Source organism: Coturnix japonica, chromosome 4 (genome assembly GCF_001577835.2).
Source record: "Coturnix japonica isolate 7356 chromosome 4, Coturnix japonica 2.1, whole genome shotgun sequence".
NCBI classification, from domain to species: Eukaryota; Metazoa; Chordata; class Aves; order Galliformes; family Phasianidae; genus Coturnix; species Coturnix japonica.
This window is the reverse complement of record NC_029519.1, coordinates 57,854,531-57,878,420: the sequence shown is the minus strand read 5'-3', so window position 1 is coordinate 57,878,420 and position 23,890 is coordinate 57,854,531. Positions and strand designations below refer to the sequence as shown.

The 23,890-nt window shown below is 33.4% G+C and overlaps 1 protein-coding gene across 11 annotated transcripts in view; it reads right to left on the bottom strand.

Moving 5' to 3' along the window:
* The window catches only part of SGCZ (sarcoglycan zeta), a 348,739-nt gene that overhangs the window by 43,556 nt on the left and 281,293 nt on the right, over positions 1-23,890 (bottom strand). For all 11 annotated transcript variants that reach the window (XR_004306978.1, XR_004306979.1, XR_004306977.1 and 8 more), the window contains one exon: positions 7,381-7,468. Coding sequence is in view for 8 of the 11 variants with exons in the window: in XM_032444281.1 (XP_032300172.1) it covers positions 7,381-7,468 (88 nt within the window). In the remaining 3 variants the exon portion in view is untranslated. The remainder of the gene's footprint in view (positions 1-7,380; positions 7,469-23,890) is intronic.

The window sequence follows — 23,890 nt, the reverse complement described above, 5'->3', positions numbered from 1 at the left end:
TGAAGATGGAAGCGCAAATCCTGGGTAGCAGATAACGGTTTCTTTCACTGTATTGAAAGCACGTACAGTCATCACAGCTTGCTACCCAGTTTGGATTTTTCCAATTAGCAGAGCTGAATCTCTTCTCTATAAATTTTTGGTTATGTTTATTTTGCTTGGTGATGCCCTGTATCGTGTTTTCTGCTGCAGACAACAATATAAGGTGGTTTGGGTTGTTTTGTTGTATTTTGTTGTTGTTGTTTGTTTTCCTGAGCTGTTTCCACAGCATTTATCTCCTTTTCAGTTTTCCAGAAAATGATAAAACAAAACTAACAACACTTCTAGGATATGATGTATGCACCAGAAGTAATGCCTCTAATTTTATTACATTGGCCCACAGTTTCAAAAGCAGATGTTGGTTCTCCCCTCCTCATGGTCTGCAGACACATTAGTGTACTTAAATGACAAGTAGTATAAATGGAAGCTCACATGATGTAAAATATGGAATAAAACAAACAAACACCAAAAAAACCCCAAACCTAGCCTAGAAATGATCAAATTAGAAGGTGATTAGCAGATTTCTCTTTTCTTCTTAAAAGATAAGTGAATGTCAGAGCCACCACAACATCCTCTTCCTTAAAGGAAAACTGCTTTCTCCTTCCTAGAAGCAAAATAGGTAGGAAGCTTTCAGTGTCTAACAACTATAAATAGATGCCTTGATAACCCATGGGAGATAAGAGCAACAAAAGAGATTCTCCACAAAAATCATCTGTCCTACTGTTCACAAATGAAAACTCATGAAGTTTTAAAACTGTAAAGTTGGAATAACCTCCTTTAAGGTAAACACATTCCTTAGTTTTGATTTGTAAAATATGCTCACTCTGTGTTATTTTGATCTGCAACTGATGTTAGCAATTCAAGGAGGGATTACTATTCCAGGTGACTAATTAACATCCAATCTACTGAAAGCTTTTCTTTACAGGAAGAAATCTAGAAGAAATTTTTGAATATTCAGCTAGACATACAATGTCTTTTTATCATTCAGCTACAACTGCATTATTTTATCATTCAGCTACAACTGCATTATTTATCTCCCCAAGAATAACCCAACGAAAATAAAAAATATTTTCAGAGATATATTCTTTCGTCATAGAAATCTTAAATGTCTATACTACATATGCATTTAAAAGTTCTTTCTGTACCTATGATAAATTTTACGAAGACACACTGTTCCTCTAGAGATGGTGTCATTGAAGAATCTGTTTTTGATATAATACAGAATTGGAAATTCCATAGTATTCTAATAGGTATAAACTAGGACTTTATATCTCTGGGTTTTGTGATTTTCTGTAGACAATCAGACAAACATTTCCAAACTTTACTATCTACTTATACAAATCTCTTTTGAAGACAGAAATTGATAGGTAACTCAATAAGACATCTGCTAAAAATCTAATCTGAATAGTGACTCCAAGCCTTGAATGAAATTACTCCTCACCCATATTTTTGGCTTTCTGCTTCCAACTCAACATCTTTAACAACAGTAGCATGCTATTGACTTTCTTCTTTGAAATATTCTCTGTAGCACTAAAGTAAAAAGGAACATCAGAAAGATCTCACATTTCTCTCTGTTCATTTATTTATGTTAATCCATGCAAGTTAAAAAATGACTTCACATTTATTTGTCCTTTTTTTTTTGTTCTTCACCTAAGTCATTCCTAGTTAGAAGAATACATTCTTACTAATATTGATGAGCTGTCTGAACATGAGGGGAAGTTAAAAAAAAAAGAAAAAAGAAAAAAAGGAATTAAAATAAGATCTTAATGTCCTGTCAGGGACTTGTTAAAGGGCCAGATGCTGTAGGTAATTTAATAATGCTTAGCACACAGCAGCAGTCTTTTGAATGTCAAGACAAATGCACAGCACATGCAGATAAACAATATATTAGCGGTCAATATTGCTAAAGACAAAAGAATTAGTGCCATCTTTATGCAGATACATGCTGTATCCCTCAGAACCTAGATATCTACAAATAATACCTATTATTTTTTCCTTTGGAGATTTTTCTTTCACAAAAGGAAATTACTATATTCTGCTCTGAACTGGGTAGTAGTTATGTTTTCGGTATTGGCCAGCAGTGCATGGGTAAAAGCATGACAGATGGCAATGGATTAATATTTAAACACTAACAGTTCTGTACCACTATGCAACCCATTAATGACATCTTTCCACTTCTTCTACAATTAACCCAACCACTAATCAGAATTACCTGTCTACTATTCATAAAAATATTTTCTTTTCCTTTTTTTTAAAGACTGAGAATGTAGGTAATTAAGAACAGACCCAAAATATCCTTTTTCCTAATTTTCATCTGGAAATAGTGGAAATATTCAGCCTTGCATTTAACATACAGTGGCTGGGATAGAGTTAGTTTTCCTTTTAGACGTTCTTATGATGCTCTGTTTAGGATTTTTATGAAAAGAGTGGTGATAGCACACCAATTCTGTTGTTGCATAACAGTGCTGCACAGACCCAAGGACAACTGCAGAAGAAAAATCAACGTAATCCTCCTTGCATATGACCTTTAGGCTGTCAAACCTTCGGAACTTATCCCGACTTTGAGAAGGCATCTGTTCCTCCATGTTTTGATAACCTTTTGTTATCAAATTAGATTATTGAAAGAAAAACACACTGAAGACCAGGCATTTGGTGTTTCAAAAACAGAATATGGAAATGGCACAAATTTTATAAAGATAAGTATTGGACTAGTATGAAAACAACAATGCATGTTTTTGTTTGTCAGTTGCAGAAAGCAAAGGATGTCTTCACTTGATCAATACATATTCAGATACCTAATAACACAATCTGTACTTTGTACTTTAGGTAGAAATAGACTTACTGAGCTCAAACAAAGGCAAAGAAGCTGGATCAAAGGTCTAACATGGACAAGTTTTAGTTTTTGAATTTTTAGGGTCTCGGTATTTCAACAGGAAAGCTGTTTTTTTAAAAATTTAAAGAAGATTGTGAATTGTGCCAGTACGGATGATAGTAGTTCAAGTAATGGATCTTTAATGCATAGTGGAGAACTTTGCTATTGCTGTTTAGAACTGACAATGAACATGTGCTGTCATCTTAGAAAGTACCAAGAAAAAATTGCAAAAATTTAAATACCCTCTTACTGCAGCTTGCATTTGTGTCATTCCTAGGGAAATGCTGAATTTTTGATGTACCAACTGACACTGTATGCTCTTGTACACAGGAAGGAGTTTTTAGGTTAAACAGTGACACTGCTTACCAGAAAAGATTACTATTTGGTACTAAGAAGAAACAGAAAAAAAAAGCTTACCACACTTTTCATGTTCATGCACATGTTCATCTGACAGTTCATAAGAAAGATGCAAGATATATTTTAAATCATAGACTATTTCAAATATTAAACAGCAATGATACGTCCCATGTAACTAAGATACGAAAGATATTGCTGAAAAATTGATAATGTTCCTAAATGACTAAAAGCATTCTAAAATACTATGTAAAATATATGACTTTCAAGGAGATCTTGTTACTCAAAAGCAGACTGAAATACAATCCATTTGTGATATTGTGCATTTAATACTTCCTTGACTTAATTACATAATGAAAGTTTTAAAACTCATTATTTTCTAATCAGTTAATGCAAAGGCTAGTCACAAGAGCCTATGCTGAACATCAAATATACATGAAACAAACTTACAAATGAAACAGAAGTAAAAACCAAAAGATGTGTTAGTAACTTTTTTTAATTGTTTGTTTTCAACTATTAACTTTTACTACCTTCAAAGCTGAAGCAAAACAAGGTGGAAGGCTTTATATTACTGCCAGATGACTTTAATAGAGAAGTGCAGAAAAAAATAATAAAGATTAATTTCAATCAAATAACATGTTAAATTTTAAAAAGCTACTTTAGCAGACCAATGTATTGCTGGCAAAAGGGTAGAAGTTTTGACCAGTTTTCAGAGTTTTTCCTAAACCCACACTTCAAGACAATTAATCAATGGTAATAGATTCCCCCGATATCTCAGCTAAATTCATTAATAATATATCTAAACATAGCTTATGAGAGCTACTATTACAAAAGACTTCTCATAGCCCAGATAATTTTTAAGGCTTTTCTAGAGATTAGACAGACAGAAACAGAGACAAGATCACAATGCCCAGTAATATTATGAGAAGGCATGAGACTCAGATTCCAGCTGGACATTTCAACTGTTATGAGCAGCATGGCTTGCTTTCTGACTGGTTCTTGGCTCTTCTCACATGCTTTGCAGGAGGACACTTTAGGCCATATGGCCTCTCAGGCATCACTCATCCTAACATCTATGGTAATGTCCACAGTTGGAAGAGATGCTTTTACCCCACAGGAAGTACAAGGTAGCCATCCTGTACTATAAAACCACAAATTTACCCCAGTTTTAAAGCTCCAAAAATAACAGATGAGTTATACTTTCAACTTTTGCTTACATTCCTATACTTAGAATTATTGGAATTCAAACACTATACTTCCTATGCTGGCCATAAACTTTCATATGAAACACTATAACAGTTATACATTCAAATTTAATAATGTTAGGCTGTATAGATTATCTATCTATTCTCACAATCAACATGTAGTTGGCTGGTAAAACAAGGGAAATACTAGATAGGAGAGAATTATTTACCCAAAAATTAAATGCACAATTTAAAATTACTGAGCAATAGAAAGCTATGCAAATAATTTAGCACAGAAATTAGGAATTATGTGCTTGTTTTCTTAGGGTAGAAAAGGAAGAAATAATTAACGTACAAATAAAAGCCATTACCAAAATGAGAAGAGCCTTGTTTGTTTTTTCCTGTCTATTTTATTTGAAGAATACAAATTCAGAAAATTCTGAAAAAATTCTGAAAATCTCAATAGCAAACTTTGGGTGATATACCTCCTTAACAGCTATTCATAATCTGATTGCACCACTTCCTTATCATAATATCTTTTTAATGTAAAAATAACACTAGTGGATTTTTTAATATATCATAGACATTTGAAGATCCACTTTTCTTTTAGGACTACAGGTAGGCAAATTTCTCTTTTAGGGAAAGAAGAGTAATGACAAAAGACAACTACAAGAAAATGGACTGAGGTGTTTACAAAGGGAACATATGTACTGAAGTGTTTGCAAAAGGAATATCACAGTTATTTCAGTCACTTTGGAAGTAAAGGGGTAGTAGGATTTGCTACAAGGTAGAGCATAAGGAAAGCTGGGCACAGGTGACTGGCATATGTCATATAGATAAGGAGGAAGGGACTATTTCCACTTCTACAAGGTTGCACACCTCTTGCTTTGAATGCACAGTTATTTCTTCCCCAACAACCTACATACTCTTGATAGAACATGGCAATAGCAAAACATACAAAATCATGACATCAAACAAGGCGATTTTCTAATGAAAAACCAAAAATACTTGAATACACAAAAGAAATTTTGTGGTTAATGGAAGAGTCATCAAATGTGACTATTTATTTGAAAAGCTTATAAATTCAATATAACATCAAGAATTTTCTGTCGCTTCTCTCAAAAAAACAGGAGGTTTTTGAAGGGAGACAGGAACAACACATTTTGAATGTTAGGTGCCCACTCATTTATTTGATTTCCAATAGCAGAATGTTCAGACTTTAGATGATTGTACTCTGGTAGTTATGTATGTCTAGACCAAGAAATGTTGCATTATAAATTTCACATTAACTCTATATGTATTCAATATTGAGGAATTTATACAAAAGAAAGAATGTTCATGTAAGTAAGAATAAAGGCCATACAAACATTATGAGAAAAACAGAAAGATGAGGAATAATTTAGCAAACTCCCCCTTCCCAGACACTGCACCATCAGCAAACCCATTAAGAAGCTTACAGGTGTTCACTGTAATAATTGTAATATAAGAACATGTTTTCATCAAGCCTTTGTGATTTTATAATACTGGTTTATAATGTGACATTTTTAGATAAAATCACTGTTCACTGTTAGATTCACTCAGCAAGAATGGTGCCAGCAATAAGAGTATCTTACATATTTCAGCCAAAGTGATAATCTGCCACAGGTAACTCTTCTTTTTAGCAATTAGATAAAGTAGAAGGTTTATTAATGCACCTACCAGATGAAACGGAACTGTGTTCCATAAAAAAAATGGCAAGTACAATATGGCTAGAACAGGTGTTTCCTCATCTGTACCTGCTAGCTAGACTGTTTACCTTTGTACACTCATTTGATGTAGTTATTCAGGAAAATCAGTGCAGATGGTGTCTTGCTCTACGAGGTATTTGCTAAAGGTTTTTTACAATGAGGCTACAGTTTTCAGTTAATATGAAAGCTCAGTGTAGATCACAAGAGTTTAACTTAAAAACTTTACCAGTCAGGATATTCCGACTCAGAAGGAAAAAAGGTTGATAAACAGAGCTTAACCAAGAAATAAAGTAGAAAAAAAGATTTGGAGTCTAAGGGATACGTCCTCAAATTTATGCATACATTATTATGTTACATACACTTGGATACATTTCATCCTGTTCCCACTCAATATACATTGTTTTATGACTTTGCCCTAGTATTCTGAACAAGGAATGAATATCTTCATTACTATGATTGCAATGAAATCATAATATATTACTTCAATAGTAATCATATTTATTAACAGTAAGTAGAATTGGTGACAAAAAATGTTTATAAATTGTGGAAAATAATAAAGGCGGGGAATAAATGCATTTAAAGAAGAATCAAAACAAAGAATCTACAGGGAAAGAAATAGGTAGAGGATTTTTTATTTCTATTTCCTTTGGAATGTTGATTGGGTAATATTTTATACTTCAGAAAATATCAGAATGTTTGATGACAGGCAGTATGAACACTTTCCATTTAAATATTCTGGTGACTAGGAAAGCATTTGAGTTTCTGTTTTGTTTTGTTTTTTCATTCTGATACTTCAAATAATTTTCAATATATGATGGTACAAATACATTGTAAGAATAATGGGAACAAACCAATTTCCACTGAAACAATGGGAAAATGACTGAACTTGCAAGAAAATGATGGTTATCTTCTCTTTGAAATTGTTGTTGAAACACCTTTTGCTGACTTTTTTGTTTTGTTACAGCTGTCTAAAACATAATCTTGTCTTATTAAGCTATGTTTTAACTATGTATGTCCATTCCTACTTTCTCTGCCATCAGCTAATATGCCATCAGCTAATATGTTGAATTATGCTTTTATGATCCACTGTTTCTTTTTGGAATATGGTGACAAGAGTTTTTCTGATTCCAGTATTTTATCCTTTGTATTAATTAAGCTATTCATAAATCTAAACTGATATATATAACAGTCAATAAGGAACACTCACCTACTGTCAGTTGTCCAGTTAACTGTCCAATGTGATTTCTCGCATTCACTGTTACATTTCTGTCAGACTGTAAGACCAGTGGGCTATCCTGGGAAACACGTATAAGACAATAAATGAGAGGGGAAAAAAAATGAGGTAGAATTAAATTAGAACTAAACATGCATGTTGAGAGGGGAGTTGTGTCAAACAATTGTTTTTTTAGAATTCTAAATTTTGTTAAAATGAATAACAGTAATACTCTTTTTCAGCCAAAATCCAGAAAGCATAGAATCCCTTGTTTAGAAATCAGAGTTGAACCTAATCAATACATATCGGGCTTCAGTTCTTGAGGGTATGACAAAGCCAAAAATTCAAAAAACTTAACACAAACCTGTTTCTTTATCCTTTTCCATATATTCATTATGAATACATCTGAATACTTTTCTAACTACCTCATCAGCACTATTCTACATAATTCTATTAAGTTTTACACATTGAAGAAACTGGACTGCATTTACCAAAATGCAGCCATGAATGCCTTTGAAGGTAACAAATATCATTATTGCAAAAAGCAAAAAAGAGCACTATCAGGCAAGGTCATATAACACATCATTTGTTATCTTACTATTTTTTTGAAGGCACTTTCACAGAACCATTCTGAGATACCTACATTTTTTTGCAGCTTTCATTTATATATGTTTGCTCAGACATAATGCTGTAAAAATTTTTTCTGAAGTTTTGCTTCAGTTCAATAAATAAATATTCCAGTATAGTAGGGGGCCTAAACTTCTTCCAAAAATCCAAAAAACCTGCAGGAAAATCTACTGAGCAGCTGATGTAAGAAAAATATATCCAGCTGAGTAAGTTCCTTAGATAGAAATAATGAGAGGCTAGGAAAATATTTTGGAGGATTATTACATAATCCTTCTGTTATTAGATTATTCCCTGGACATTCATTATTGGACATTCTTGTATTTAGCTAATCAGATTAAATTAACTTCTTTTTGTGAGGGTGTGTGACAATAAAAATGTTCTTCCTATTCTTGATGATTTTAAGAAGAGATAGAAAGGAGTTAAGCTATATAAACAGATTTATTTTAACTGGATGATGCATTCATTTTGCACTTAGATCTTCTATACCCTGTAATCCTTTTAATCCATGACTATCCTCTACAAGTAACACTTTTCCCAGATGTTTTCACAATAATTATGAATCTTAACTGGTTCTCAGTGCCCTGGAAAGTCTGAAATTATTCTGAGATAATTTCTAAAAGCTCAGATGTGCTTTTTCTCTCACTGGACCCTGTGACCAATTTCATGCCCTCCTAATTATCTCTGCATCATGGAATCTGGCAGATGAAAGTTGCTATTTGACTTGTCCATATTTCCAGATATAGCGTTGTAATTATCAGTGAGACACTGTGTTCAGTGTGACTGGTTTGAGCTGTGAAAGTGATGCAGTCAAGGGAGCTTCTGGCAACAAAAGCAGCTGCTTAGAACCTGTTTCTCAACACTTGATTTGATTTCCACTTTCCTTATGGTCCTTTGAAGATCATTAGCTCAGGAAAATTCTACTCAGGGAAAGGAGGTTGTCTTGGCAGACAGCTGCATGGCCAGAGTAAATATTTAAGGAGACCTTTTCACTTTCCTATAGTCAGTAGAGGAGAAGAGGCTTTTCACTTCGAATAATCTAACTCTTAGCAAGGGAGGATGCACTCAAAAATTTTTTTTGCCTTCTTAGCTGAGGATTATGCAACTTATACTTCCAGTGTTCATGGTCTGATCTGAGGGATTTTTTCACCTTACTAAAATACTTAAATAGATTTTCAAGCTAACCTTGCCTTGTAGGTTTCTTATGCTCAGTCTCTAATCATAAATAAAGACCTTGGTTATCAAATTTTCAAACACAGGATAATGAAATTTTAGGTGAACTGAGCATTCTTTCTTCTACTTCTCTTATTTAAAAGATAAGAAAAGGGATAGAGAAGCTAAGACCTTAAATCCATATTCCTTAGTTCCTAGTTACCAAATATGCAGCTGCAAGCTTGAAGTCTAAACCAAATAAAACACGTGGCAAACTCATATCAATTCAATTCCAAAATTTTATCTACAGCATGTGCTGCACCTGTGTTTCCACAGGAAGTGCCTAAAAAACAGAGTTTCAAAGTCTTTTAAGGTAGACTACTCAGAGGAGATAGCTACTTAGAGAAAACTTTGTTAAAATCCCTGAAATTTTAGATCTAGAAGATGACTATACAGTGAAATGAGTGTCAGTCATATGAATTGAAATTAACAGATATCTGTAGCATTGACATGTTGGATATTTATATGTCTGAGTCACTAAATCTGCCACTCTCTTAATGTGAACTTAAGCTTGCACATTAATGGACACGATGATACACAAAATGCCTTACACTTAGGTACTGGTAGGGACTAAGAAGTTTATCATAATTTTTTCTCCTGGAAATTGGAGATTTAATTCACCATTTTAATACATCAGCTTGCTCAAAATCCCATCCAATCTAGCTTTGAACACCTCCAAGGATGGGGCATCCATAGCTTCTCTGGTCAGTCTGTGGCATTTCCTCACCATCTTCTGAGTAAATAATTCCTTCTTAGTGTCTTCTAATTTAAAACCGTTTTCCTATATATTCAGATTTAAGCAGAAACAACTGCAACTAAGGAAATAATGGTTTTAATTTGTCAGTTTTATCCCTACACTACTGACCTTCAGCATCACTTTTTATGTTTAAAGCATCACTCAAGCATCATTAGTTCCCTTTTATCATTTTATAGAAGATGAACAGGAAATCATTCAGTAAAAAAAATAAAAAAATAATATATAGAATATATATATAAAAGAATATTCTTGGTGTGTGTCCAAAGCACAAAAGATGATACAGTGCAGTGCATCCTTAAGAAAAGTATATGTAACAATAAAATTTGTGGAGAAGAAATTTAATTCTTATGGTAGGGGATGTTATTGTTAATCTTTTTCTTTGATCAAAATCATTACACATTCCTACCTAAAATAATGTTCATTGGGTCTCTGACCTCTTAATGGTTGCATATACACAGAAAACCTGTTAAGTATAGTAATTTAAGTAGAGTAATATGCAGTCCTCCAGAGAGCCATATTTACTAGTAAAGATATGCAGTGATTTTTGCTACAGCCTCCAGACAAAAATAACCTCCTTGTTTTACTTCCTCATATAATGTACCATTATATTTTTATTACAGCACAACTCAGTCATGCATAGAAAAGCTTAGTGATAAAGCAGAAGCAGAAATTTAAATAGCAGGAAAAAAAAAAAAAAAAAGATATGACTTTTCTGGAACAGATTTAAACATCAAACAAAATTTCAAATGTACTTCAAATATAAACATCTAAAAATAAAACAAGACTACAAATGCACTTGGAGGAAGCTTGTTAAATGCCCACAGTTCACTCCTAAGTTATTATACCTGTGAACCAGTAAGCAAAATTGTATATTACTGTGTTGCAAAGCCTCCAGAAAGATTTAATTATGACAAATGTAGATAACCAATGCAAGTTTTAGAATCTGAACCCAAAACAGCAGGGGTGGAATGACTGTCCACCCTTGCAAACTATCATTTCTTGTTGTGTAGATATATCAGTTATTGAATGAATTTTTGACATTAAGGTAAATTTAACGGTCCATTACATTCTTTTAAATGTTGAAAAGCAGTGTTCCATTTTCTGTTTGTGTGGAAGTGTAAAATGTCATTCTGCTATATATCAATATGAAAGTATTTCTCATCACTTTTTATCCTCAAATGTAAGAACTTGAAAGACAGTAGCAGATTACTCCAGGAAGAAGTTGCATATTTCTAGGAAGAAATGTACAAATCAATGTATATCTAGACATTTTCGAGTTCTGTATCACCATTCTCTACTGAGTGATCATTTCTCTACAGTTTAAATTGTTTTCCTTTTAGACTAAATAACTGAAATAATATTAATAATAAAATAGAAAATTAAAAAAATCATACTGTAGTCAGTCTCATAACCTGGATATATGTACATGATTTAGAGGATTTTCCAGTTCCTTAGATGTCTACTACCAAAGAAAGGGAGTGTCACTCCAATTCATTTGATGTATAACAGGAAGCATGTCAGTTTAAATGCAGATACATCATTCTACACAATAAAATAATAACCACAAAGATATGAAATGAAAAGCATAGCTAAGGCAAAACAGCAAAGGAAAACTTGCTATCAATGAGTTGTTAAAAAGTATATCTAGTGTATATTAAAATTAATGAATTATATACAAATACAACATAAAAGTAAAGTGAAATAAACCAGATTGGAAGTTTTATTTTAGATTAATATTGCACATAATATTTTATAGAAAGTTAAGGTGGCTGTAACTGATGGTGAAATGGTGCTACTAGTATGAGCAGCACCTTCATTAGCAAGTCAGAAATGGTTATCTTTATTTTTTGTTTCTTCACATAGCTATATTAGTTTCTACAATGCTGAGATTTCCTGATAAGACTTCCTTTAAGCAAAATCAGTCGCTGTTGGATCTTAATCACTTTGACAATATTTCCAGCACTGCTAGTTCCCTCTGTTGTTGTATTAAATTAACAGAAGTACACGTATCTCAAATGAACTATGAAACATCCAACCAAAAAGGGGTTTCAGGTGAACAAAAAGGGGAGAAAAAGAATTTTTTTGGTTGCTTCATAGAGCCTTCCACTGAATGCACTTGTTATTTATTTCATCAATTGTTAGAAGCATTCTGGCTTCATTACTGCACTTGTTTGATGCAAGTACTATCAATTCTGTGGGCATTTATCATTGAACCTTGATCAAGACATTAAAAAATAAATGAAAATAAGAAAAACAATGACAGGAAATATGGACAACTTGCTGATTACCTCTTACAATATCTATTATGAAAAGTGTACGACTCTATATATTCAGAAAGATATATATCGTGATAACCAGTCCTGAGTACATCAGCATTTATGGCAATGGTCTCGGCATGTATTTTATCAGCTGTAAAGCACAGCAATTCACTCCAAAAATGCCTTTGCAGCATTAAGGTAACATCTGTGGTGTTATTGAGAAAAGTCCCTTTTGGGTATATAGCTATTACAAGCACATAACTTTGCACAGTCTTTGGCTTCAAGCAGGAGAAGCTAACTTGTAACTCCTCTGTTTTAAGACAAAACCATGACCTACACTTCTGCACAGCCACTCCAGTTTTCTTTTAGGAACAATTCCCCATCTTCTCATAAGAAAGAATCAGTTCAGTCCTGTTATTTCCTTTTTTCTTGTTCATTAGCTTCTCTATGTGACACTGCACCTCTAGATCCCCTGCTTTCCTCCATCCTTCTTTACTACACACTATTCTTGACTCTATGGCTTGAGCTGAATTTCTAAAAGGAAACAACACATACTGACAAATGTTATTCCCACCTGAGGGAAGAGAGTGGTTATCTCATATCCATTATCCAGAAAAGAGTAATAAAATCCACAGTTAGCAAAGATTGCTCACATAAGAGGGAATTAAGATGGCTGATACCTATTTAGGTGGCACAGATTTTGAAGAGGTATGCAAGCAGCTAATAAGTGAGACACAATACTCTCTGCTTTTCAGTATTTCAGGAAGAACCACTGCAAGATTTTCAATTGAATGACTGTTTTTCAATAAAATATCTTTATCTCCATATCTTGCAAGGAATTAATACAATTTTGATATTGTTAAATCAAGAGTATCTCAATAATTAGAAAACATCTCGTGCATGTCATGTACTTACCTTTAATTCTGACATACTAACATTTAGAAAATGACCTTAAAAGGTATTAATTCAGATTTTGTTGTTGCACATTCTTTAACCTAGTAAAACATTCAGTAAGAAGCTTTATCATTAGTGCAATGCAAATTTGGCCCATTTGGGAAACATTTTCAGTGGTAACAACACTAATACCAAGTTGGCTATTGAAGATAATTGCTAACTTAAATACCAGAGATCCTTTGGAAAAGATATAATTGAAAATTTAACCTTCTTTTCTACTCTGAAACTATTAAGAATTTATTTCTATTTCTACAGCTGGCAAACTTATCCATACCAGCTTAATTTTCCACTACAAACACTGAAAATACTAAATAAATTTTCCCTCCAGTGACAGAGTACAACAAATACTGTCCTGTGACTTTGCTGCTTTTCACACTGACATTTAGATTAAAACAGCTTGAGAAATGCCACAGACTTGGATTATTTCATCAACCTGCAGAATTAATTAGGAAAGTTCTAGAGACGGAATTTCTTTCAAATTCAAGATTGGAAAGAAATATGGAAAATTAAAAATTAGTTTATTTCCTATCTTCATTGCCAAAACAAGTACAATTGTGTCTGAGTACTTTTCCTACTTCTGCGTAAAGAAATAAATGAACTTGCAGGCACATAAAAAGATTATCAAAGGTTATAAAAAAGATTCCTTGTTTTCATTCCTTAGTACTAACACTATAGTGCTATGTTGTGCTTCTGGCAAATAGTCGAGCTCTTGTAAATGTAGAGGTGTGACCAAACAGCTCTTGGTAATTCTATCTCTGTCTGAAATCCACAGTATTTGTCAGTGCAAGCCATTATACTCAAGTTTCTATTATAATCTTGTTGGTATTATTTTATAACCTTATTAAAATCTACGTAAAATATCTCTAGTACAACTTATTTCTTTTCAGAGAAACAAGAAGAAATTTAACAAGATTTTTCTTCTTCTGTATTTATCCTAAAGGCAGTGAAAAAAAAAATTTCTATTATCTGTATTTAGCTCTGAGCTTTGAGCAAAGGTAACTAAAAATACATTGACTTGGTTTATGCATGCCACAGAATAACTTCTGTGAAGAAAAAGTCTTTGATTTAGAATACTCAAAATGTGCAAATATATGAAATAATATCAAAGTCATTTAAGTGCTGCTTATGGAAAATTACAGTAAATAGAGATTTAATTTGAATTTTACAGAATGTCCTTAAGGATTACAGGAGGCTGTCTGGTAATTTTTTTTTCCTTTCTTGAATCTTGTAAGCCTTTCCAGGACTTTGGACCTTGCTGTTATTTGAAAACCAATGACTTGGAACATGTTATGACTAAACTCAAGTGTGTAATTAAAACAGAATTTGTCATAAACAAAAAGATGATATAGAACAATGCAAAGATTCCATTTAGCCTACCAGTTCTGAATTAAATAAATATTAAATTAACAAAATTTCTATTGTTATATTGTAATTAAGTCAATGCATCTTCCATTTTACCATAAAATGCAGTGAAAAGAATTTACTAGTTTTTTGAGATATTTAATCGCTTTTTAAATTTACTTAGCAATGAAACAACAACAAAAAAAAAGTTACTTAGCAATGAAACAAACAAACAAAAAAAAACCCATTATGTTATATACTATATATAATGTTATAATATTGGCTGTTCTACATTCAAAGAGCCAATTACATTGAGTCTTTTCAGACTAAAATTTTCCTTCTGCTTTCCCTTATGAACAGATTCTGCCTCATAGGATACTTGTTACGAAAAAGTGACTTAGAGACTCATTTTTTAAACAAAGATTAATAATACTAACAATACTAACAACAATTCTGAAAATTTTAAAGGACAAAATATACCTAAAAATAGAATTCTATAAATATATTAATAAAAATTGAAATAGTCATCAGAAACTTAAGGAAAATTTAGAACATTAAAGAAATGAAAAATGCTTCAGAATTTATTATTTATGCAGCTGCAAAAAAAAATAAAAATAATGAAGAAAACAAAGCTAAAAAGACACCATCTTGAAGGGAAAATAAAAGCCATATACTGAACATTTCCCAGCAGAGAAATGTGAGAGTGTTCTTTCAACAATGAAAGGAATTATGTTTGTCTTCTATCAGGATGCAGTTTTGTATTATTTTTGCTTCTCAGCAAAGAAAAAGCTTACACTAGTTTCCAGCCTTCACCCTGTTTCTCAAATTACGTGGCTTACCAAAGAAAAAGCAAGCAAACAATAACCAAAAAATAATTTAAACGATTACCCAGATCTTTTCATTGTCTTTTAAAATACAAATTGAATAAAACCACTGAATTGGTATAAGTAAGAGAGAAGTCCTGAATTAGAGGACATGGTTGATCAACTACTAGTAGCAAGGAGCAGAAAGTTTCACCATTCAAGGATGTAACAGAAAATCTGAACATACATGCTCCAATATTTACATTGTTAGCCTCCAAATGATTTATGGCAAACTGGGAAAAACTAGACCATATCTTTCATTTGTTGCAGAATCTGACCATGCTTATTAAGTATTCAAATCAAATTCAGACAATAAGTATTCCAAGTAGAAGAGGCCAAACAATAACTCAGCTTAAAAATTAGTTTCCCTTCAGTCAACAACACATAATATCAATTTAAATCAATAATACATTTATAGTTAAACCTTTATAATCCCCTAAAAATGACATTATGTTTAAGAAATAATTTCTTACCAGTAAACTGGGAAGATTTTGAGGCTGTCTGAACTTTATAATGCAAACTGTCTTGTCAGTCAAACACAGACCTGTTGTAATCTATTTTAACTGCCTCTTAATTGGTAACTGGCTGCATGATAATTCCTCCCCTGAAGAGAACACTGCTTTTGTTTTTAACTTTATCCATTTTACCGTGGCAGATTATACAGATGAGCACATGAGACTGCCAGGCAATAAGGTAGAATGCTATGTAAAAAATAAAACAATTCAAACAGACTGACACATATACCCCCCTTTTTTTTTTTTTTTTTTTTTTTAAATCATCCTTCATGGTGCTCTCTGCCAATGACACAGCAAAAAACCTGAAGTGCATTATTTCAATAATACAATAATACTAGAAAATCTTTTCTGCTTAAATGTCAATATAAAAATTAATTTCAGCTATATTTCAGCTAACTTGCAAACCTTAATTCAGAAAATATGTATTGCTCAATTTTCGTCCTCTGGGCATATTTGTATTATTTGTATTATGTTTAAAATTTATTCATCTTTTATCCAGGGTGGTTATGTTTCAGTTATTTTTGAAAACTATACTTACATATATGGATGGTGTAACAGATGTATGAATCTGCACCAGGAGACCTTTGAATCAAAACATCTGTGATATAAGTGCATAGATTATTTAAATTATTACAATACTTTTAATAGCCTGGTAATAAATCTAAACACACTATCTTCGGATCTCTTATTCACTAATTTCAGTAACTCTGCTAACAATTATACAATGCTTTTGTCTGTCTATAATCAAAAATGAAACATGCAAAACAGTGCATAAGATGTGGGAAAAACACGCCAAAATTAGTTTTCTTTCATCTGGCTAATATTTGCTAGTCAGTCTTATTTTCAGTTACACTTACAACAGCCATGATGATACACGGTTGTATTTCTCAGTTTCTTGAGCCTTAATTCAGCTAATTTGTTTCCCGTACAACTAACAGCAAAAACTCCTACCTCAGCCAGTCTTCAAACATTAGCAATCTATTAGATCCTCTTTTGAGGGTTCTGTCATGAAACTGTATTTTAACATTGTGCTCTTTCTAGGTCAGTACTTCTCATGCACCCAAAATCCTTAGGGAAAAAGAATTCCAATTTAGAATATTTCCACCTGAGTCAGCATTTGTGTAGCTTGTAGAAAAAGCTAAAACAATTGTATTAAAACAAAAGTACACAAAAGGCAAGATAAACCTAAATACAACCCATTATCTTCCTCAGGTACCATAAATCATGCAAAATTACCGATGGCAGTGGAAGCATAACAACACTAGTCAACATTCACATTGAGGAAAATGGAAGTTTTCAGAACTCATGTTCCTTTCACTGTGTCACATGAAACAGACTTCCATGCTGTTTTCACATTAATATGCAAGTTGAATCAGGGAGGAGACAGTCAATTTCATTATTTCTGTTTTACTTTTTTATGCTATATCTACAAATGATAGTGAATATCTCACTTCAAAATCAGGAAGGCTGTATTTTCAAAACGAAGCCCTTGCTATGAAAAGTTTCCAAAATATGAAGTTCACAACAATCAAAATATAAAAAAGTTAAATGCTCTCCTGTACAGTCTCTCCGGTTGCTCTTTTTAATGAATTCCCTTGCTAATTCCTGTACAAGCAGTTGAAGACAAAGTTACAGATTTTAACCTTGCAATCTCTCAGCATCCCTTCTGGGAGTATGAACCCTTCTTATCTCATGTCTGAAGAATAAGGTATATTATCCACATAGAATAAAGTGTCATAGCCCAAGATCAAATTGTAAGCAAGCAGTAGAGGCAGGCACATCTTCCCTGGCCCAGGCATCTAGTTATCCTACTGTTCAATGAAGAAAGACCAAGACGGGACAGATACTGTGCACCTTGCTTTAATGCCAGTATGAAACAAAGAATGGATAAAACTATCACCCAACTCAGGTCCTGGGAAACACTCTGAGTTCCTGAGAAGATTATCAGTAATTTTCTTGAAAAGCCAGACTGCAAGGTTGCTCTGTATGTTTCTAGGGCAGGTTCCTAAACCTGTTTCAGACACCCAAGGATTTTTTTTTTAAATTCTTAAAGAAGTACATGATTTACACAACTCAGCACCTTTTGCTTCAGGTCCCCTTTTTACACCCTTAGTGACTCATCGCCATGACTAAGCTATCCATCCCATGAGGTGGACAGAGAACTCATGAAGAGAGTTCTCTCTGAAGGAGAAGTCCTTCATAGTCATGGAAGTTCACTTCTTTGTACAAAATGACTTAATCTCTAGAGTGATCTTCTCTAGTTCAGTCATCATTTCAACCAACATCCTCAACTACCAATACTAAAGAACTCTTATCATAAAGAAGCAAAAGCTGAATTCATGTTCTAGATGAAATTTTCTACAAAAGAGACAAATAAAATAATGATCCCAATCTCAAATGCTGTCCGAACCACCAACACATTTTCTAGGTTATTTTTCCCTTTTGCCTTAGACATTTCAGACTTTTAACTTTTTTCAATTAATGACATGCCACACTCATATCATTAGCAGTGTCACAAGGACTGAACACAGATTTTATTAAACACTATCATAATAGGCTCTAAGAACATTTAAAAACAGATAAGAGTACTGGAATCTAAATCATGTAAAGTGCTTTATCTTCTCTTGCATCAACTACTTCAGCTTGCATCATAAGAAAATGTCCTTTGTACCACAGCATCCTTTTAAGCTTAAAACACCTCTGTCTTGTATTGTCCCAAGTCTTTTTCTTAACATATTTTATAAATGCATACTGGAACTCTATGTTTCACATTCACTTTTACCAAACTAATACTGAATCCTTTTATCTAGCGTCTGAATGCTCTTTCAAAGATATAAATCAGGAGGACTGAATGATTTAAATATAACCTTTCTTCAAATGCTGTAGCAAATTGATTAGCAGGATGGAAATTTCAAAGAATTTACAAGTAAAATATAGTCCTGCTTCACATGATGAATTTTAAAGTTCTTGTTCAGAATATCACAGATTTGTTGAGTCCAGCTCCTGTGCTAAAGCATATATCCTATAACAGGTCATACAACTAGACTTCCAGAAGGATCTAGAATATCTCCATAGAAGATAAGCATCCTCTCCCGGCTACCTGTTCCAGCGCTCCCTCAGCCTTACCAAAAAGAAGTTATGCCATGTGCTAGTATGGGACTTACTGTGTTCAAGTTTTAAGCCATTGCTCCTTGTCCTGTCACTACTGACCACTGAGAAGAGCCAAATCCATTTGCCTCCCACCTCCCTTTAGAGTCTTATAAACATGTATAAACATGTATAAATATGTAAGAAATCAGTTTAACAACAGATCACAAAAGTCTAATTTTCAAATTCAGTAAGCTCAAGGCAGCTGGAATGTGATGGGCAGTAACCAAGTGATGGACTTATAATAACTTAAAATGTTTTCTGAAGTCTTTCATTCTATTCTATGGCACTGATTATATTAACTTACATGCTATAATCTCGAAAACTGGAAGAAATAAACAATTGCTTTGCTGATGTTAGGAATAAAGGGATTAGTATCCAGCTTAAGTAACAAAATAATTAAAACTCTGACCAGATATTTACTCAGTGACTAAAAAAAGGAAATGGAAAGATTTACAAATTTTAGCTCAGAGTTTTTGGCCATTGTAAGGAGAGAACACATTTGCATTTAAAATCATTTAAAATCTTGCATTTGAGAGAAAGGAAAAGATGTGTAAATCTCTAGACACTTATGTACAGACTTAAATGTGAACAAATTCAAGGATTGGTAGCAAGTTTTTCAGTGATCTGAAATTGCATGCACTGGTACAAGCTGGGGGAAGACCTTCTGGAGAGGAGCTCTGCTGAGGGGGACCTGGGCATCCTGGTGGATGACAGATTGGTTATGAGCCAGCAGTGTGCCCTTGTGGCCAAGAAGGCCAATGGCATCCTGGGGTGTATTAAAAAGAGCATGGCCAGCGGGTCGAGGGAGGTGATCCTCCTCCTCTACTCTGCCCCGGTGAGGCCTCCTCTGGAATATTGTGTCCAGTTCTGGGCTCCCCAGTACAAAAAAGACAGGGATCTCTTGGAAAGAGTCCAGTGGAGAGCCACTAAGATGGTGAAGGGCCTGAAGCATCTTCCCTATGAGGAGAGACTTAGGGAACTGGGTCTGTTTAGCCTTGAGAACAGAAGGCTGAGAGGGGACTTGATCCAGGTTTATAAATACCTGAGGTGTGGGAGCCATAGTGGTGAGGCTGGTCTCTTTTCAGTAGTGTGTGGGGACAGGACTAGGGGTAATGGGATGAAAGTACAGCATAGGAAGTTCCGCACGAATGTGAGGAAGAACTTCTTTAGAGTGAGGGTGACGGAGCACTGGAACAGGCTGCCCAGGAGGTGGTGGAGTCTCCTTCTCTGGAGACATTCAGAACCGCCTGGACGCCTACCTGTGTGACGTGGTGTAGGGAGCCTGCTTTGGCAGGGGGGTTGCACTTGATGATCTCTAGAGGTCCCTTCCAACCCCTACAATTCTGTGATTCTGTGATCTCTCCAGCAGCATCTACTCTGGCTTTCACAATCCTTCCAAGTACAAACAAAAGTGTCTACCTGTTCTGACAGTGTTCCAGGTCTCTTATAGTTCCCATGGGCTGCAGAGCATCTAGGTCCCCTTTGGATCAACCAAGGACAGTTTTTTCTCTGTTTGTCCAGACACTGACTAATGTAAGGCACATTTAAGGAAGTACTATAGAGTATAAGGTAATTTATTTCACAACTTTTTTAAATTTACTGTTAGAACCCATACAAATGCTTCTGAATTATTAAAATAATTTCATAAATGAAATTAAAATAATAGTGAACCATATGAATCACATGAAACAGCTGCCATAGCTACAGCTGTTCCATATGCTTAATTGTACAAGGATTTCTAAAGGTTAAGAAAAAATTGTATGGCATACTGACAATTCATATTTACTCTAATTGCAACAATTTGGTAGAAAATTACATTGGCCATTAAATTACTTTCAAACATTCTTTCTCAAGACAAAGCCAGGCTTTATCACAGTGCCAGCTTTCAGGGATGTTTTGTTCTTTAAAGATACAAACTTTGGATGTATGAAAGCCAAAATGTCATTGCCAGCATAGGAGTTGATCTGTCCAACAACACAAACACAAAAATAATACCAAATGTACCAATTTCTATGATTAGTACTTTTTATAGCTTTCAAGATGTTGTTTCATTATACACCTACTCTAATGAATCAATACAAGTATTTCACATTGATGACAAGCATTGCACTTAAATTTGTCTAATTTGGGACAACATTTTAAGATCATAAAATAATATTATATATACATATATTTATATTACATTATATTTTATTATATTTATAAATATTATTTATGAAATAAATGTCTTATCTCCTTGAGAAAAAAACAAACAACAAAAAAAAAAAGGTTGAACTATATAATTATAAGGTTAAAGATCAGAATAATAATTAATCTGGCTTCCAACATAATGTAGAACACAGAGCTTTAAGACAGTAACTTCTGAAATAATTGATCTAATAATAATTGTCATTAAGCAAACCACGATGCTCACCACATTAAAAAAACAACTACATATCTATTTATTAAAATATAAATGCACACCCAGATTTCTAAACTAATTTCAAATATATGAATACAAAGTAGATTCAGAGTTCAAACCTGGACGATTTCCTTATATATATCAATCTTAGTTATATTAATAGTAACACATGTAAAATTCTTGTTAACTTTCAGAAAATTATAAGATAGTGATAAATTCTTAAGAGGCATCAGGTGCGAGAAACTATGTCTGTTAAACTGAATTAACAAGATTTGTGTATTCAAACTGCACAAGATATCTGAATCTGTTTTAATGCCCATATTAATTCTTGAGGCTACTTCAAGATTTATAATACTAACTACAGGTAACATATATGGTGGTCATCTCCAGTGCCTTTAGGGAGAGAACATTTTTCAGAAAATACAAAAGGACTGAAAGCACTGAAAGTTATGCAGGTAATAAAAAACATCTGCGCTCTTTCTTGGCATTTCAGGCTGTATATATGAAGAACTTTAGAAGTAATTGCAGCAGCTGATATTGCCTTAATTTAGCTTTTACTGTACATATTAACATTTAAAAAGCCATCAAACATTAAGTATTACCATTATTATTATTTGATGAGGACAGGGCATAGACTCAATTTAACTGCTGAGGCAGTTGCCTTCCCTGTTTCAGTCTCCTGAATTGCATAAAATCCTTCTATTTGTTAAATGCTTCCAATTTATTTCACAAATTTGCCAACATATACAAGGACAGGATCTGGTTGTTTTCCAAACAAGTCTAAAAATCCTTACAGAAAAAAACACATGGACAGATGGCCTTCTTCTCTACTGATGTTAACACTAGAAGTGTGCTTGGAGGGAAATTCTGTCAACATATCTTGAGTCATATTTTTGCCTTATTTACTTCAAAATATTTTCTAACATGGTAAAGCTCATTAGTTCATTTTATATTAATGTTCTATTTGATCTTGTTTGATTCTTGAGATATTCTAGAAAGCTCTTCATCTTACTACTGTGAAAGGAAAGCATGCAACAATCCACTAAAATAAAACCTATAGATGAACAGAATTTTCATAAAAATACCATAAATCACCAGGAAAACAAAAGGAAACTGAGGGAAAAATCATTTGTTCTCAAGTATCATATTTCTATTGGAAATATTACTGTATAAAATACATTTCTATTCTTAAAATGACTCTAAGTACATTAAAATAATAATAATACAAACCTTGGAAAATAGTGTTCAAAGGATTTAAAGGTGAGGTGCAAGGAAAAGCCTTCCATGAAGATTAACCTGAAATCAAACCCATCTCATAAAAATAGATTTAACCCCCAGTAACACATACCCATGGTACCTCAGATCTCTTCAGTGCTGAACATATATATATATATATATTGTCAAAAATTAGTTAGATACTGAAGGTTTGATCCTGTTCATAAGCAAAAGTCACACTAACTTATTTGAACTGAATATCTAGGCACCTCTGTCCTGACAAAAACTAGCAAAACTAAAAATGTCAGCTACAATTGTGTGCTATTCAGAATGGTGGACTGCACAACCAGCAAGTGAATTCATTAGTCTGAAACATGAGAAAGCCTATGAATACATAAGAATTAATAATCTGTTTTCAGCCCTTTTCAACACAACTAACAGAACACTCATTTTGGTCCGATTCTTTCCATTTATTAAATTGTTGAAACATATTATTTACCCCATTCCAGATTTCAATTATTTCCGATTAAATATACATATGTATATATAAATAAATCCACTTATCTGTTGTAATCACAAAGTTTCTGCTGCAGAAAACTCAGAAATATTACTTGCATGTGGTCCTGGAAATGAACAACTGGCTGCCTTGTGAAAATCAAGGCAATTTTGAGTGGATGCTTTGAAAGCAACCACTTAGGAGGTATTTTTATGGTTGTGTACTAATAAATTATTTCCTTTAATAAAAGCACTGATGCTATAAATATGAACTGGTAGTTGACATGCTTAAGTTCCTAGTATTTAGCAAACTTTAGATATTGTGGCAATCAGAACAAACAGAAAACTAAATTTGTCTGTTGTTTTATTTAATCAATGGCCAAAAATGGGGGGAAAACTTAGAGGACCAAGTTGCATTTTATTCATTCTTGGCAACTACTCAGAAAGTATTAATGTCCTGTTGAGGGCATTTGTGGGTTTGCTTTCTGGCTTGGGATCTCATCCAATGAATATGTGGACTGATCTGAAGAAGCAGCATTTTTTAAAATATGCCATTCTGCTGCCTGCTTAGTCCTTAGCTTTACTGTGAGAGTGCATAAAATATGGAGTAGGAACAATTTACTGAATATTCCAGTTCTTTAAGGGCTCAGCTTCTCAGAAGAATTACCTCAGAGGATTTATCTGAAGACTTTATTACATGTCTACTGATAGAGCACGTA